Source organism: Chiloscyllium plagiosum, unplaced genomic scaffold, assembly GCF_037043375.1.
Source record: "Chiloscyllium plagiosum isolate Xiang-an unplaced genomic scaffold, Cpla_swu_hap1 HiC_scaffold_13, whole genome shotgun sequence".
Classification (NCBI taxonomy): Eukaryota; Metazoa; Chordata; class Chondrichthyes; order Orectolobiformes; family Hemiscylliidae; genus Chiloscyllium; species Chiloscyllium plagiosum.
In genome coordinates, this window is record NW_028270151.1 from 13,063,441 (window position 1) to 13,076,515 (window position 13,075).

Genomic DNA, 13,075 nt, shown 5'->3' on the forward strand with positions numbered 1-13,075 from the left:
CCCTCCAACACTCTGTCTGAACCTTGTTTCCTCAGCCTTATGTAAGCTTCCTTCTTCCTCCTTACAAGACATTCAACCTCCCTCGTCAACCAAGGTTCCCTCACACGACCATCTCTTTCCTGCCTGACAGGTACATACATATCAAGGACACGTCGTATCCGTTCCTTGAAAAAGTTCCACATTTCAATGACATCCTCCCCTGACAGACTATGCTCCCAACTTATGCTCCTCAGATCCTGTCTTGCAGCATCGTATTTACCCTTTCCCCAATTGTAAAACCTACCCTGTTGCATGCACCTATCTCTCTCCATAACCAAGGTGAAAGTCACAGAATTGTGGTCACCATCACCAAAATGCTCACCCACTAACAAGCCCATCACTTGTCCCGGTTCGTTACCGAGTACCAAATCCAATATGGCCTCCCCTCTGGTCGGACAATCTACATACTGAGTTAGAAAAGCTTCTTAAGTTCACCCATCTTATTTCTGATACTCCTTGCATTCAAGAATACGCAGAATGCCCTGGACTTTTTCCCAGTACAATTTTTAGGTGTATACGCCAAGATTTTAAAAAACTGACTCTGAACTCCAATTCATTCATCAAACTTTGAGATACTCTGCTCAACATGATGATGGCTGAATTACAACTGAGTTCAGTAAATACTATCATTAGCACAATTAACCATTAGGGTCCCCATAACTTTATTGCTTCCGGATAAATGTTAGCTTTTTGTATGCTGTTTGACATTTCTGATGCACCAGTGCCTGTTAAGACTGAACAAATTTTGAGTTATATTTAGTCTTCAAGAATTTGCCTTGATTTCACCAATTGTCATTGGATATTTTCTATCAACGGGCAGTTGAAAAAAGTATCCCAGCATGATGGGAAATGTACTCAATTGCGTGTGATCGTACTTCTGGGTGTAAAAATAGAAGTACACTAGCAGATTAAAGGAGCCAGTATTGAAAATTGTGCAAGGTCTTTCATTCAAGTGAAAGTTTGTTTCTTATCCAAATATGTACAGGGGTACTGCAATGCTGAGTAAGCAATATATTTTCCTAAACTGAGAAGAGAATTCATACAGAATAGACAAATCAATTACACAGCTGGATAGTTTGTGAAGTATTTTACATGGGTTGGACGGGTTTGCTTTGTTTTGGCACAGCCATTTGGGCGGCGGCATTTTGGCACAGCCGTTTGGGCGCCAAACTTTTTTTTCCTAGCGCCAAAACGTCCGTCGCCAAATGGGCTGGCTCCAAATCAGCTGGTGCCCAAACAGCCATGCCAAAATGCCATGCCCAATCGTCCTATTCCGGGTTGGACCTTCAAAGCCACTTCAGTCACAGACACAGAAAATGATGGAAGTCAAGGTGCCAGAAAGTCTGATCGATGCTTCTCCAATACACAACCCTTGCGCTGGTCGTTATTAGTTCCCCTAAACCTTTGCGACCTATTTGATCTTGGTTTCCACCACTCTCTGTGGTTGATACCTGCTTCCTGCTAGTTAATTTAGCTCGACATATTTTCTGTCAGGCCTGATTTCTCCAGCTGTGGTCAATGTAGAGTATCCAATTTTGCGCCTGTGGTCACTTGATCACAAAAGGGAAATGGAATTTTAAAAACTTGTATTTCCAAAGAGAAGAGAAGATCAGAAAACATGATTTGGATAGACTGAAGCTTATTGTAAAGGAGGAAAGAATAGATGGTAGCTCAGAGAATGATTCTGATTCCAATGAAGGATTTGATTTAACTGTAAATCTGGTGTAGTGCCTAAATTCACTGATGCTGGTGTTTAAACACATTCCACATCATTTGAAAATATTGTTGGGAAGCTGAAATGGCCAACCCACATTTGGACCTTAACCTTCTTGGCTGTCCCTGATTTGTTTATTCATACTTCATCTGGCATAATTCCCAATTGATTTCACCTGACAAAGGAGTAGCACTCTGAAAGTTTGTGATTTAAAATAAACCTGATGGACTATAACTTGGTGTTGAGATTTCTGATTTTGTCCACCCCAGTATCTCTGCATCATCCCTATTAGTGATGGACAATAAATGCTAGCCTGTGGCACCATAACACACGAGTAAACAACATCCTATCAATAATTGCTTACAGAATTCAAGCATTTTTAAAAAGAGACACAAAGTCAAAGTTTTTTGTCTTGCACTGATCAGGACTGATACACAAGAAACCAAAAGGTAACATGAATTTATACAACTTTCATAAAAGCTTTTGTTGTTATTTCTATACTTATATAAAGAGAGTGTTAATTGGATGAATCATGGAAGGTGTAGACATGCAGCAGGAAATGTTAACTATCAATCTTCGTTAGCTAAATAAACTCAAACTAGTGGATTTACTCAATTTGCCATCAGGAATGCAGCAGGGGTTGTCAGTCTCCATAATACTCTCCTCAATGAAAATTGTGCAATATATTGACAAATTTCTTTTCCTATTAAAAGAAATCCAATCAATTTGCACACTTTTCTCATGCTATGTGAATAAATGCTTTCTTTCTAAGACTGGTTTCCTGCATGTCAGACGTGATGAGTGCAAGATGAAAAGCTTCAAATTTGTGCCTTTTTTCAGAAAATGTTTAAAAACTATTAACTTGTGTACAAACAGAAAAGCTCAATTCAGAATGTATATGTTTTTCATGCCAAAGATTGTCCAGATTCAGAAGGACCTCCATTTATATTTATTTTATAATCAAGTATTTCAATTATCAACACAACTTATATTTCTCACCAAGATAACTGCAAAATTTATTTTCTGTAATTAAACATGTTTCAAATGAGACTTAAAGTAGACAATCTAGAACATACATAATACGTGTTCTAAATAAAGCTACAGGTTCACACAGCTAGAATTTCAACAGCAATATTGCATTACTGGATTGTATATATTCATTTTTAACAAAAAGATGCATCCATTTAAAAGTAGCTCTCTTGCAGATGGACAAACTTGGGAGATCTTCACTAAATCCATTGGTTTGTCTTGATAAAAAAATGAAAATGAAAATGAATCAATTTAAAATGATCAGATAGTACATATTTACACTTTACTCAACAAACTACTAATGCTTTATGTCCCTAGTTGAAATGATAATTTTAATTCAATTGTTACTACTTTTCATAACTATGGAAAGAGTTCGTTTTCATTTCCTCTGTCAAATCTTTCGTAATGCTGCAGACTTTTAGCAAATCTACTTAACCATAAGAAGGGTGGCATGGTGTCTCAGTGGTTAGCACTGCTGCCTCACAGCACCAGGGTCCCAGGTTCAATTCCAGCCTCGGGCGACTGTCTGTGTGGAGTTTGCACCTTCTCCCCGTGTCTGCGTGGGTTTCCTCTGGGTGCACCAGTTTCCTCCCATGGTGCAAAGATGTGCAGGTCAGGTGAATTGGCCATTCTAAATTGCCCATAGTGTTAGGTGCATTAGTCAGAGGGAAATGGGTCTGGTGGGTTACTCTTCAAAGGGTCGGTGTGCACTTGTTGGGCCAAAGGGCCTGTTTCCACACTGTATGGAATCTAATCTAAAACAGTATCTGCTTCTCAAACCTCATCTTACATATAAATGGGATGCAATGACCTATTGATATTATTGCTGGTTGTTAATCCAAAAACAGAAATTGCTGAAAAAGCTCAGCAGGTCTGACAGCACCTGTGGAGAGAAATCAGAGTTAACGTTTTGGCTCCAGTTCTGAGTAAGGGTTATCAGACCAGAAATGTTGAGCTTTTCCAACAATTTCTGTTTCTGTTCTCCAAAGATCCAGCTAATGTTCTGGGGATCTGTGTTCAAACCCCTACGCATAGTGGAATTTGATATAAAATAAATCTGGAATTTGTAGGCTAAAGATGAATATGAATCTATTGTTGATTGTCAGGAAAAACCCATCTGGTTCACTACCCTTCTTAAGGGAAGAAAACTGCCAACCTAACCTGGTCTGGTCTACATGTGACTCCACACCCACAGCAATGCGGTTTACCCTTAACTGCACTCTGCCTAGCCAGCGACACCCTCATCCTGTAAATGAATTTTCAAAAAATAAACCACACTGACATCACAAGGAAGCCTCGTGCTAATTTCATGCACAAGGTTTCTCACTAGTAGTGGTGTTTTAAATCTGAACCTTTAAATATACAAACATTACATGCCATGTGTACTTCTGCTGCACACACCTAGGAGTTAAAAACAATGACTGCAGATGCTGGAAACCAGATTCTGGATCAGTGGTGCTGGAAGAGCACAGCAATCCAGCACCACTGACACCTAGGAGTTAGTTTTAAAATTTCCATTATCTACAGCTAGTCTGGAGCTTAAATAGTGCTTTATTTCCATGAAGGAGGGATAGATCACATAGTTTATAATGTACGGTCACATATAGAAATTGACATGTGAACAAGGAATCATGATGCCACATATGAAAATAATGGTGGCTTCTCTCCAGCGTGTAAAATGCTTAAACAGTCTGTGCTGAGTTAAAGATCTTCTGTATATGAAATAAGACTATGAATTAAAGCAGCAATAGCTGACAACAGACAGTAGAATAAAAATTACATGATTATAATAATCAATTTGCATAACCCACAATGGTAATTTAAATAAGTTAAAAAAAAATTGAGAGTCTAAAGCACATATGAAGAAAGCCAACCTTTCCCTGCCAGTTTTTCTGACCTCCAACTAAGGACAAGAATGAGAAATACACAAGTGACTGTCAATCTGCAAGGTCAGATAAAAATACAGCTTAATTTGAGCAATCTGACATTACAAGCAAGGTCGAGATGACCAAATGTGGAATGGTAAGGGAGCAGCTTTTAGAGCTATTGGGGTAGAAACATCCCTACAGAGGAATAATTCTCATTTTAACTTGATGTTTCAGTTGTAGCATTTACAGTCTTGTACCTCTTGCTTCTTAACGAATCCAAATCTGGAATCAATCGGACTTTGGGTTCTTTCTAAGAGACCTCTAGTGAAATCTGTATCCTATACAAGTGAAACAAGAAAAGGTCAATCATTCTACAAATGCATGTCAGATGCCATTCCTAAGTAAATAAGGTACAGAAGGTTCGGATGAAAAACAAAAAGCAACAAATACTGTTTTCAAAAGAATTGTATCTCCATTTGAAATGAGTATGCAGGATATGATTATAGTCATTTATCCTGATCTTCAGCAACAACATGAAACACACTTGCCCTTTGCTTCAACTTTTCCCCTTTTCCATGTTGAAGTCAAAACTTTCCACATCATTTGTGACTCTTACTCATCTTTCTCAGGATATTAAAACTGGAATATTTATTACACCTGTTGGTCTTTCCTTACTTCTACAATCTGCAGATTGGTAGCCTCAATCTCTACGTTTTTATTAACCCATCATTTCTATTACACTCTCCAACCTTGCTGGTTCAACTTTGGGTCATGGCCCTTCATGTTGGCTACTTATTTTAAAAAGGTGGATTTGTATAAAAATATACTGCTCCCTCCATCCATCAAAGTACAATCAAATAAAATGCATATTATATTGCCATATAGATAATTTGCCCAATTTCCTGTTTTCTTTAAGATTAGATTTTTAAAAATCTGAAGGTGTTACCACTCACATCCAGAACATGACACTTTTAGAATTAGAGGTCAGTTTTTTCATATTCAACCTTTCCTTCGGCAACAGAAAGTTTAAAGCTAATCATAACACATATTTATATTAATAAAGAAACAAAGATCATGTACTATTTGGACATTCTCTGGATTGGAAAGAATTTTACAATATGGTTTTTCTTGAAAACAAAGCCAACTTGTTTTTATTGGGAAACAAGTGACTTTGGTGAAGCAGCTAAGTAAAGCTTTTGAAGTGATATGAGATAAGGTTTAATACTTTAATTACTGGGAAAACCCAGCTTTGAAGGACTATGAGTCCATATGCTAATGGTTGCTGAGTCGAATCCACCCGGACTTGGAGCTGTGTTCTACACACCCAGAAGTCAACAAGTAAAGAATTGGCAGTTTAGAAACTGCAAGTTCTCACTTGATATCTTGTTCTCGGTGGAAGTTTCTGCAAACCTGACAAGATATCAAATATCAGTATTCTCTCTACATAGTAAAACCGGAAGTAGTGGATGGTGACCAATTCTCAGAGACTCAAGTACAAGTTGACTGGAATCAGAACAGAACATTTGTCATCTGCCTGTATCTGTCAGCAATTCAGCTGACATGAGAAGACAGCACAAAGATGCAAAATAGGGTGTTTATGTAACTAGGATATGCTCTAGGCATTTTTCAGGAGAAGGATTCCTCACTACCTACATTTCTGGCATATTCCTTGCCAATCTCATCTTTCCATAGGTTTGTGTCCCTCCCAACACTGCCAATGAAATCACCAAGGTGAATCCTCTTGTCTCCCTCAGGACAGTGGACATCAACTAATCAAGGATGGAGTAGAAGTCCTCTTTGACTCAATCCTTTGCTTCTAGGGTCAGGCCTAAAGGTCATGACACATTTGCTTATCCCACAGAGGGATTCACTGAGATGGTCGATTAGTTTGTTTTATGGAAAAACCAATCCCATGGAGTTGGTGTCCTTCCCAGATTGACTCTTCCAAAAGATGCTGTGACCGCCACTTTGTTCTTTGAGCTGACCTTCATCTGCCCGTTGTGTCTTGCTAAGGTTAACAATGTCCATGTCATAGCACCAGGGCATGATAGAAGTTTAATGTTTACTTCTGGCACTTCTGAGATTGTCCATGAGGGTCCTACTGTTTCAAATCACAAATTTCATTTTAAAGAGATGGAAGATACATGTGCATGGCATCTTTAAATGTGAGATGGGAATCATACACCAACAACTACACGTTCTTGGCACGATCTTTGTCCAATGGGAGGATAACCGATATGAGGCAAGATCTGGCTCTGCTGCACAGTTGCGGATTAACACATGTTGTTTCCTCTAGGCTTGCCCATTCTAGAAGCCTACTATCCTGCTTGCTTGCAGGTCAGTGTTGAAGTGGACAGGGTGCTCCATATGGATCTGCACCTGTGCTATCAGCAAATGTTCACTGCTGCCATACCAGTGGCTCTTGGATCCTCTATCTGTGTCAACTGTACTTGAGACTCCTGTAAATTCTTTCTTCTAACATCACACCCAATCTCTGGGCTTCTTTCCCCCACAGACTTGCAATTAACTCTGTCTCTCTCTGTACTGCACTCTCTTCCCCCATTGTATTAAATGGATGGGTCCACCTCTCACACTCCCATTTTTCACTCAGCCAATCACCTACTTGCTACAGAAACAGAAATTGCTGGAGAAACTCAGTAGGTCTGGCAGCATCAGTAGTAAGAAAGCAAAAGTTAATGTTTCAAGTCCAGTGACCCTCCTGCAGAACTGCCTATTTGGTCACACTTCAATTTGGCGCCTCATGTAAGAAGCAGTGCGCATTGGCTCCCCGCCTGTTTCTCGCAGACTCTGCACCACTTTTTTATCTCTGCTGCTGGTCTTGCTCTTTCCCATTCTTCTGCACTCTGTGCCCAGAGCCTCTGCACTGCTATTATCTTCACTGCCTTTTTCCATTAGACTATAAGCTTGCTCTTTCCTCTTGCACCCTTGCTATGTTCTCACATACTCTGCACTGCTTTTATTTGTGCTGATGGTTTCAATCTTTCCCACTGCTCCCCGTCAGCTCTGCGTCACTTGTATTCCTTATGCTCTTTCTTCCCACGTCCTCCCAGCCTTTGCAAGTTTTTATTCCTTGCTCTTTATGATTCATCCATCATTGGCTCAATACTACTATATATGGCTGCCAGTTGTGATGAAATATATTCTTAGAGATTTCATCACATGACTTGCTCCCAGGCTCCAGCCATTAGTGTTGGTCAAGCTTCTAAGCCAATTAGAAAGCAAAAAGACTCATTAACCAACTGGATGATGCTCAATGGTCATCCAAAACTGCTCGTCTTTCCAACTTACAGTATTTTCTGACTGGTGAAGAACACTTTTCAAAGAAAATAACACAAAAATGCATCTTTCTTCACATGACTATGATAACTGTGTCCAACAGAGTCCAGGCCAATCTTGGAAGGTTGGCAACTATCTACCATATTCCATATATGGGTTACAGCCAAACAAAAAACTGTATTTCTATCAGAATCAGATTCTATCACAGATGCTAAGACCAACTTCCATAAAATCTATTATAAGACTTAATGGATAGCTATTACCTTACCTCTTGCAGTCCCCATATGTTTGCTCCACTGGAATTGGGAACATTAGGAGCTGTGGAACTGTCATTAATGAAACTTGTCATGCTGATATTTCTGTATATATGGTGTCCTAATTGCTCTAAGTTTTCCTGGGATTCTGATGCATATCTCATAAGTGCAATCCGTGAGGTGTCGATGTGATAAGGAAACCTTAAATTTGATTGGAATGGCCTGGTCAGAAACTGAAAAGCAAGAGGTTGTGTTACACTTATGACCAAACAAGTTCAAATATTAATCATGTCACTTTTTTTTCAAAAAATCCTTTCATGAATGTGGGCATCATGGTGATGGTGAGCCATCTTAATAAACTGCTGCATTCCATCTGGTGCAGTCAGGAAGAGAGAGCCAGGATTTAGATCAAGTAACAATGAAGACACAGTGATATATTTCCAAGTTAGGACGGTGTAGCTTGGAGAGGACTTGCAGTTGTAGTGTTCCTATGTGCCTGCTACCTTTTAAAGTGGTAGGGATCTAGGTAGGTGTTTTTTAAGGAGTCTTGGCAAAGGGTTGCTATGCATCTTCCAGTGTGGTACCCACTGCTGCCCCTTAATCAGTAGTGTGTATGACAGACTGAAGGGTCTGAAGTTACAATGCAACAGGTTCATGTTGGCTGTGAGTTATGACCACAGTTATGCACATGATGTTGTAAATTGTATGTAAAGCACCATGTGTTTCAATCAAATTAGGCACAATTACATTTGTCAGCTGGATCTTTGGAACACAAAGGTTAAAGAATCGGAAATAAAATAGTAAAAGTCAATTCGCCAACACTTATCAGGAAATTAGTATGAAGTGTTTTGTGTGCTGTATTCCTACAGACAGGACAATAAAATGGTCACGCAACCTGTCATTTAAATGGTTTAGGAATCATTCAATGGGCCAATACCCAGTATCAGCAAGACTCTGTCAGGAAGAATTTCATCAAGGGAATTTCAAAACTTCTGATTTAATTATGGTGAGTGGTACAAGGACCTTGGAAACAGTGTGTAAAGAAGACACCTTCTGTAATGTTTATCAAACATATGGAGTTTTTGAGGGACCTTGTAACAGTCAAAAAAGGGAATTTTGGAACCATTCTTAGGGAATTTGTCCAAGAGAAGTGACTTCTTGTCAGATAACTCTCAAAGTTGACCATTGGAAGAAGTAACCAATCCCTGTTTGCCACAGATTCTGAACACATTACAAAGGTAAATAAGAAAACTGTGCCTCTCCTTGTTGCTACAGGTGGATGTAGCTAACACATTAGAAGTCAGGTCTTTTCCTCTGGGTTTCCAACCAACACTCAACATGTGAACACTGCCTAGGATATTGTATTATTATAATTATTATTATTGTATATGCAAACCTTTAGTCAGCTAGTTGAGTTCAAGGAACAAGATGAAGGGAAGTGCCAGTTTTTCTGTGTATTAAGAAAGGCAGAGAAAGGTGGTTGAAAGAGGGCAGTTATCTCAAGTGTAAAAAGTAAAACAGGATCTGAACTTGAAGGATGCTGAGGGCTGGTTATTAAATTAGAACATAAATGAATTGAATTAAATTAGTTTATAAGTTCCATTTTTCATTGATAGATCCTTCATATGCTATTGATATCCTTGTTATGTTGAAAGAGTTCAATAAAATTAGCTCAGTAATTTTATATTATAACTTTGCCAGTGTCAGTATTAATTCTATTTAAGTCTGAGCCTACATAACAGTTCAAGCATTACTAGTGGAAGGAGTGAATGTTTAAAGTGGTGGATGGGGCTGCTTTGTCCGAGATGTTGTTGAAGTTGCACTAATTCAGGCAAGTGGGGTGTATTCCATCACACTCTTGCCTTGTGCCTTGTAGGTAGTAGTCAGGCTTTGGGAGGAGACAGGTGGTGAGTTGGCAATTGTCTAAATACTTGATTTTTGTGTGGATAAAGTACATGAAATGCCTCCACCATTTGATCTTCAGTTAAGCTGTGTGAATTTCAGGATATGGCACATGATATTGCCAATGATCAGGGTACAAGGTATCTCTGTTTACAAGCTTAGATATGAGATACAGTTTGGATTGGATTGGAATTCACAGTGTGAAAGCAATGAAATGGTGCAGCATAAGTAGACTAACATTTTGTATACTTTTTTAAGAAAGCTTTTACTGGCAGGTGTTCTATCAAAGGTTTTTATCACCATTCTCTATAGGTTTAGGGTGTAGGTTTGCTCACTGAGCTGTAGGCTTGATATCTAGATGTTTCATTACCTGGCTAGGTAACATCATCAGTGGCGACCTCCAAGTGAAGCGAAGCTGTTGTCTCCTGCTTTCTATTTATATCTTTAAACATTCATGCAGGAAGTACAGTTGTTCGCAGGCGGAACTCTCTCGGATGGCATTCCTTTCCCATCTTCTAGAGAGTTCCACCCGCGAACAACTGTACTTCCTGCATGAATGTTTAAAGATATAAATAGAAAGCAGGAGACAACAGCTTCACTTCACTTGGAGGTCACCACTGATGATGTTACCTAGCCAGGTAATGAAACGTTTGGATATCAAACCTACAGCTCAGCGAGCAAACCTACACCCTAAACCTCAACCTGAACTACAAACCTTCACAAATCTTGCATTCTCTTTAGGTGAAATCTTAACCAAAGGGCCTTCCCTTCTTCTGGTTTCCATCTAACAGTGGATAAAAACACTTTTATGAAGTGATTTACAGCTTTTGGCTCTTATTTCGGGCTAATTTAGGTTTGGAGTCTTGCCCTTGTAATTTCAGTCTATTGAGTTCAAGCTAGTCAATTCCACAAAGCACTTAAATTTGGGTCTGTAGAATGTTTTCTTTCTTCAATTTAGCCTTGGCTAAATCCTATGAGGATATTCCCTTCACCTCTCCCTTAAGCTTTCAACCTTAAAAGAATCCTTCATTAAAGAAATATCAGTAAAGAAGATGTTTCATTTTTCTGATTTTGAGTGTTGCCTGATCCTGATGCTGAAAACATGCCAGATATTTTAAACGTGTGGAATTTCTCTCTCCAAAATATATACCGCCCCACTTCAGGGATACGTAAAACAAAAGTCACCATAGTCGCAGAGGACCATAGGCCTGCTGTCTTACTAGAGAGAGATGATGGTAATGGTTTAATTTCAGGGTCACTGTGCCTCACGCAAGGGGAAGGGTTGAGAAGATGGGAGCTTAAGCTGATGTGGGAATTGAACAGTTGGCATGACTTTGCATTGCAAACTAGCTGTCCAGCCAAATGAGCTCACCAACCCCCAAATCCAAGGAGTATATAGAGAGTAGCATCTATTTCAGTTGTAACAGAAAAACCTGAGATGATTTACTTATTTTATAACATTATTTACAGAAATTAGCACATTAACTAGATAAGTACACCACTATGTCAAATTATCAAAGGATCTTATACCAAATTGAATAAAATCTAGTTTGATGAGATTTATAACTACTCAACAATATCTAGGAACATCTAGAAATATTTAACATCAGGAATAGAACATCCATCGACATATTTAAAGTTCTGAGCAAGTAAAATACTTCTTTTGCTGGGAGAAAATAACTCTTGAAAAGTACTATGGAGGGTTCCTAATATTTCTGAAATTTCAGTGAAAATGTCTTCCTTTCATATTTTTCCAACTCTTTCTGTTTTGTAGATGAGGAGGGTAAACCTCTGTATAGGTTTCTCCCTCATTGATGTGATGCCGTAGCCTTTAACATTATTCCTTAATTATTTGGTGAAGGTATGTTTGTGAGCTGTTACCTCGTCAATTTTCTTATGATATTCCATAATCCTATGAGGATATTCCCTTCACCTCTCCCTTAAGCTTTCAACCTTAAAAGAATCCTTCATTAAAGAAACATCAGTAAAGAAGATGTTTCATTTTTCTGATTTTGAGTGTTGCCTGATCCTGATACATAATGATAGTCATCTGATAAGGGTCTTTGCCATCTCTTATCAATTGGATAGTTCCAGTAATTCCCTGTAATTAACATGTTCTTTTCATGCCGAGGTGTGTAAATAAATACCTCTTTCCAAGTCTTATTTTCAGTGATTAAGTTCATTAACTGAATCAATTGTATATGTGTGTTGCCCCTTTCCAGGTCTCTGATTTTGCCTGCTTTCTACCATGACTACTTTAATGATTCATTTCTACATGAATCTTTATCTTTAAATGTTTTTACTATTGTCTGTTCTACCTAATTAATTACTACATTTTCAATCAAACCTATATTTCTAAGCAGATATTGTTACTTATTATTTCTACTAAGCATCAAGAATACCTACCAACATAACAATATAGACATAGAATTTCAAAAATAGTGAGACTGTGTTCATAATACGTTCACGTTTCCAGTTTACAATCATAAATTGTCCAAAAAGGCTACTGATAGGCACTGCAAAAAACCTGTCAAGGCAAAATATAAATGAGATAATGCACTCACAGAGGTCCAACCAAATATAATTAAAAATACTTTATAAATAGACATAGAATTCTCAGCAAAGAAGTCATGATGAACCCTCATAAAAACCTTTAGCAATATGAACAAAATACATGGACTACTTGCACTTATTACAGAATGGTCACAACTGAATGGGAGGCCATTCAGCCAATTGTGTCTACACCAGTTCCCTGGAAGAGGAATACCCCAAGCTCCGTTCCCCTCACCCTTTCTCTCCCACTCCCACGCACCATTTTCTCTTCAATTAATTATTCAATTCCTTTTTTGAAGCCTCAGGTGAATCTGCCCCAACACACGCTCAAGTGTGTACTCCAGATTCAAACCACTTGATGCATCAAAATGGCTTTTCTTATGTTGCAGTTCTTTCTTTTGTCAATTCCCCTTAAATTG

The 13,075-nt window shown here is 38.6% G+C and overlaps 1 protein-coding gene across 1 annotated transcript in view; it reads right to left on the reverse strand.

Annotated features, from left to right (window-relative positions):
• Nucleotides 1-2,713: 2,713 nt before the first annotated feature.
• LOC148148243 (transmembrane protein 145-like) overlaps nucleotides 2,714-13,075 on the reverse strand; it is a 67,376-nt gene continuing 57,014 nt past the window's right edge. The window contains exons 14-17 of the mRNA XM_087993926.1: nucleotides 12,510-12,630; nucleotides 8,216-8,434; nucleotides 4,908-4,988; nucleotides 2,714-3,000 (exon numbers count right to left, since the gene is read on the reverse strand). Coding sequence (XP_087850052.1) covers nucleotides 2,983-3,000; nucleotides 4,908-4,988; nucleotides 8,216-8,434; nucleotides 12,510-12,630 — 439 coding nt within the window. The 3' untranslated portion in view covers nucleotides 2,714-2,982. The remainder of the gene's footprint in view (nucleotides 3,001-4,907; nucleotides 4,989-8,215; nucleotides 8,435-12,509; nucleotides 12,631-13,075) is intronic.